Raw genomic sequence first — 4,912 nt, forward strand, 5'->3', positions numbered from 1 at the left:
AAACAAATTTGTTGTTTTGCAAGTGAAGCTCCTGTTTGAGCAAATTGAATATTTCTGTTTGTATTGTGGTCTTTACAACTTGTCATGATTGTATTCCAAACCACAATCCTTAATGAAATAATTTTTATTTTTCCAACAGAAAAATACTACATGGAGTTTGATCATTTGCTGTATCCTGGAGTTCCAGATTTACCCGAATATGTGGTGACAGCAACACTTGACGGTGTTTTTGCATTTTACTACGATGGAACTGAAATAAAAATCAGACATGACTGGGTTAAGGAGTTAATTGAGAAGAACACAACGGAGTGGCAAATGGTTCTCCGAGAGTGTCGGGCATACAAATATACACTGAAAAAAGACACCAAGGATTTTAATCAACACTCAATCAAACCAGGAGGTACATATGTAATATAACATAACATATTTTTTGTTGTTTAATGTAATTTAATAATGTCTTGATTAAATCACACAAATGTAATGACAAATTAAGCTTTCGTTCATTCTTTCTTTTTGTTTAAATGATAGGTAATTATTTGCCTAAGAAATTACACATCTCAAAAATGAGCACACAAATAAATACATCTGATCTAATTATCAGATAACATTAGTGATTTTGTGATGAGGCAGTACATGAACAACTTACAATGTTGAATATGCTCTGTTTCCCTCAGGTAATGTGATCATTCAGGATATTCAGAGCTGTGACTGGGATGATGAAACTGATAATGTTACTGGTCATATAAAGTACGGTGCTAATGGAGAAGACTTCATTACATATGATATGAACACAATGACTTGGATTGCAATAAATGCGAATGCTGAAGCCATTACGAAGGAATGGGATGGAAATAATAAGCGTAATGAAGTTTGGAAGGACATCCTCGAAAAAGAATGCCCAATGCATTTAAAATTGTTTGCAATATACGGAAAAGCATACCTGAGCAGAAAAGGTAAAATCAGATGGCCTTTTAAGGATACAGTTTTTAAATCAAAATTTTTAGCCCTGAATTACATTTTTTTGTGTGTATTTGGATTCTCTATAATGTCACATTTACTGTGGATTTCCGGCTTGACAATTTTGAAAATCTCCCATTTTTATTTTTTTGGTTAGGATTTTGTTCTCCAAGCTCAAGGATTCTAAAAATAAAAAATAAAATAAAAAATGTGGATACATTAAAAGGTTCAGTTGTTGGGTGTTTTGACCCCATACAATTCATCACACTGTCCCCTCAGCACAATATGAAAATATGAGGTAGACCGCATTGTTAAGTGCCTCCTTTAGATTTAAAGAGACACCACCAATATGTGTTGCTCTCAGAGGGGTTGTGGGGCAACAATAACAAAGAATTCAGACCAAAGCGTAGCAATGCCACTTCATATAGACCACTATCAAATGATTTGAATGTGAAAAGGAAGAATTTAAAGCATGATATGCCCCTTTTAAACGTATATGGACCTGCCTCTGGCCTCTTTAAATCTATTTAATTTATTGTGGCCTGGGTCAAATCCCTCATTTGTATACGTTTATTTTGCAAATAAAACTGACTCTGACATTTCTTCAACGTGTAATGTTAAATGACCCAAGCTACTAATGACACTACCCTCTCTAGTTCTTCCCTCAGTGTTTCTGCTCCAGAAGACTCCCTCCTCCCCAGTAACTTGTCATTCAACGGGTTTCTTCCCTGAAAAAGCCAATCTTTTCTGGAGGAAAGATGGAGAGAAGATTCGTGAAGGGGTAGAACATGGAGGCATTCTTCCCAATCATGATGGATCCTTCCAGATGAGTGTCGAGCTGAAAGTGATCTCAATCCCACCAGAAGACTGGGGGAGATACGAGTGTGTGTTTGAGCTCTCTGGTGTGCAGAATTATGTTGTAACCAAACTGGACCAAGACACAATCAGAAGCAACAATGCAAAAAGTAAGTTAACAAATGATGTAGGTATTAAAGACATTTCATTTCCTCACTTTTTATAGTTTTTATAACACAGAAAAGCACTTAAAGTGGTATTACATTGTTTTCTGTCGACAATAGACACTAAAGAAATTACAAGTGGTAATTTTTCAAAATTGTTCATTTTCTTTTTACAGCATTTGATACATGAGGGCATCAAGTCTTTCTCTTAATTACAGTTTAAATGTGTTTGTCAACAGTTTAGTTTGCAATTTTCTGTCCTGACTCATACACAGTTTTCTTTTGTAAAGTTTTTGTTTTAGATGTTTGTTAATTGAAGTGAACATATCCCAAAACCAAACTAACAGTCTATTTCCTGAACAGGTTCATTAACCACAACCGCCATTGCTGTTATTGCTACGATGGGATGTTTTATCGTCATCATCATTGTTGCCTTGGGATCCATCTCTTTCAAAAAGATACATTGTAAGATACTTAAAAATGCATATTGTTTACACGTATAATAATAGTGTAAAGCATTAGACAGGTACACTGTATACTTTAACATTCACATGTTTAATGTTAGAGTCATATAATTAACGGTGATAAGTCATCAACTTGCATGCTTACCAGCAGATCTTGTCTTTATGTTTAGCAGTAACACAATTATCCTTTTTCTTTTATTCAGTGGCACACCGTACAGAGAGATCTTCTGCAACATGTAAGTATTACTTTCTGCCATTTTCACTCCTTAAAAAAACAGCATTGAGCTTGTTTTAGAATCAGAGAATTAACAGATTGTTTTGTACCCTACAACCTCGGACATCGCCTTGGACACAACCTCAGACACTGTTTCGGTCACCGGCTCGGACGCCAGCTCTCTCTGAGAAACTGACCCAGACAGGAAGCGCTTCAAGAGGAGGAATCATTATGGACTGGTGTCCCACACAGGTGTCCTGTTAACTGTAAATAACAGTTAAACATCTCTTAAAGTTTTATAATAGTTCTATCTATTCTTTCCATTTACTTTTTTTTTTTTTTTTTTTTACAATTGCATTATACATTAATGTATTTAAACTATGTCTCCGTTTATCATTATTCTTTATAAATGAATCCATAAAACATAATTTTTTATGAAAGTTACAAAATCAGATCAGTCTTTTTTTCTCCTTCAAATAGCATTAGAGGCAGTCCTTGTGATCAGTGGAAAGTTCCACAGAAACAAAGGGGAGGAGGGAAACATTCTTAGGTTTATAGAGTTATCTAATGATGGAGGAAATAACTAATTTAACCTTGAGTGGTAGTTCTGGTTTATCAAGTTTCTGTTTTAACAAAACAATGCTAATGAAACTAAGGATGAGCCAAGAGCTGGACACAGGAGAAGCTTTAAAAATGACAAGTAGGCCTATGTTTGAAAATGGAAACACCCTAATGCTCTAAAGCAAAAAGAAATGCACTTGCTGAGTGGTGGGCTTTTAGGTTTAGCACACAATTCTGTGAAGATCTGGAAATCCCTGTAGAGATTTGCGGTAAAAAGAATCAATATGAATAACAAAATGATGTGTTCTGGATTAACAGTGCAAGTATCGTCTGAAAGTAATGGTCACATTTTTCTTCTTTTATTCACCAATGAAGTCTTGCCTATGAAAAGTCTCTGGTATATCTTTACACCATGTAACAACTGTCTTTTAAGTTTCCGTTGTTGATTTCCTTAATATTTAATTTAGATTTTGACTAGCAAATTTATTCAGCCTAACTAATCTCTGCAAAACATTCAACAAGATAAATACTGCTTTAATTTTTTGCTATTTATGGCCAAATAGTACCAGGTGATATACCTATCTGTCAGTGGTTAATCTGAGATAATTGTTTTTATTGTCCAACTACCAAAAGATGCGCTTTTTTCTAAATGGAGGCTGTATGTAAATTAATCTTAACTGAACTGAGGTATGTGCATGTATAAAGATTTATGTGTGTAACTTCTTAAAATTACCTCATATATAGAAACATATATGTTTCTATAATCCTAAAAGACATATAATATTTTCTGTGGCTTTGTACAGTTGTGTGCTCAAATTTCACCATAGTAAACACACAATGACCCTGATTTGTCAAGAACAGTTTTTGTAATGAGAGTCCCAGAATCCTAACTAACTTTGATTAATGTAGCTGCAGGAAATTACCCTAAAGATTGTTTGTTGGAGTTGTCTGGTTTTCAAAATTATGTTGCAACTAAACTGGATCAAGACACGATCGGAAGCAACAATGCCACAAGTAAGTCAACACATGATGAAGGTAATAAATACATTTAACTGCCTCACTTTTGATTTTGCTTTTATAGAGAGAAGCACAGAAAGTGGTATTAGATTATTTTTCTTTACTGGAGAGAATAGATAGTACAGAAATAAGCAAGTGGTAATTTTTCAAATGCATTCATTATATTTTACAGCAATTGATACATGAGGGCATGATACATGAAGTCTTCGTGTTTGTTAAAATTTAGATGTGTCCGTATCTTTTTGTGTGTCCTATCTGTCAATGTGATGATAAGAATTAATGCCAAGAAGAGCCCAACAGATTTTACTTTCACAAGTGTAGCCTTACTGCTTTCGCCATAGTGCTTAGCTTGATTTATATATGCAAGAAACTTTATTAGATTTTATAGCGAGACTATTTTAAATTAAATGGACACTGAAACAGGAAGGTAAAAAAGAAAGAAATAGATGAGACAAAATGCTAAAAGGGAGAAAAGGTGAAAGAGAAAGCTGTCATACTGCTGGTCTGGGTGCAGGCGTGGTCTCTCTCTCTCTCTCCTCTGCAGGGTGTGACGGGCAGGTGTTTTGCATCTCGGCTTATTAGGTGCCTACTTAAGGAGCTGAGACCAGGAGAAGGGTGTCCGTTCTTTCTTGCTACAAGCGTGGTACATTACCGACCAACATCTATCCCGTGATTTTTCTGAGCCAGCTCTAATCCTGAGTTTTGTCTCTTCCTTCCTAGTTCCCACCATTCAAGCCAAA

General features: G+C 35.1%; 1 protein-coding gene across 1 annotated transcript; it reads left to right on the top strand.

The window, feature by feature from the left end:
• The first annotated feature begins 216 nt into the window (after window positions 1–216).
• On the top strand, window positions 217–2,782 carry LOC118562036 (major histocompatibility complex class I-related gene protein-like). Its single transcript, XM_036134335.1, has 6 exons — window positions 217–400; window positions 675–953; window positions 1,614–1,922; window positions 2,280–2,381; window positions 2,584–2,616; window positions 2,742–2,782. The coding sequence occupies exons 1-6, from the start codon at window positions 316–318 to the stop codon at window positions 2,780–2,782; spliced, it is 849 nt and encodes a 282-aa protein (XP_035990228.1). The 5' UTR covers window positions 217–315.
• The last annotated feature ends 2,130 nt before the right edge of the window (window positions 2,783–4,912 follow it).

This window comes from Fundulus heteroclitus, unplaced genomic scaffold (assembly GCF_011125445.2).
Source record: "Fundulus heteroclitus isolate FHET01 unplaced genomic scaffold, MU-UCD_Fhet_4.1 scaffold_80, whole genome shotgun sequence".
NCBI lineage: Eukaryota > Metazoa > Chordata > Actinopteri > Cyprinodontiformes > Fundulidae > Fundulus > Fundulus heteroclitus.

Bases quoted from the DNA above. Each gene is read 5' to 3' on its own strand.
- LOC118562036 (XM_036134335.1), top strand. From the start codon at position 316: ATGGTTCTCCGAGAGTGTCGGGCATACAAATATACACTGAAAAAAGAC. The intron at 401-674 runs GTACATATGTAA...TGTTTCCCTCAG, and splicing joins ACACTCAATCAAACCAGGAG to GTAATGTGATCATTCAGGAT. The intron at 1,923-2,279 runs GTAAGTTAACAA...TTTCCTGAACAG, and splicing joins CAGAAGCAACAATGCAAAAA to GTTCATTAACCACAACCGCC.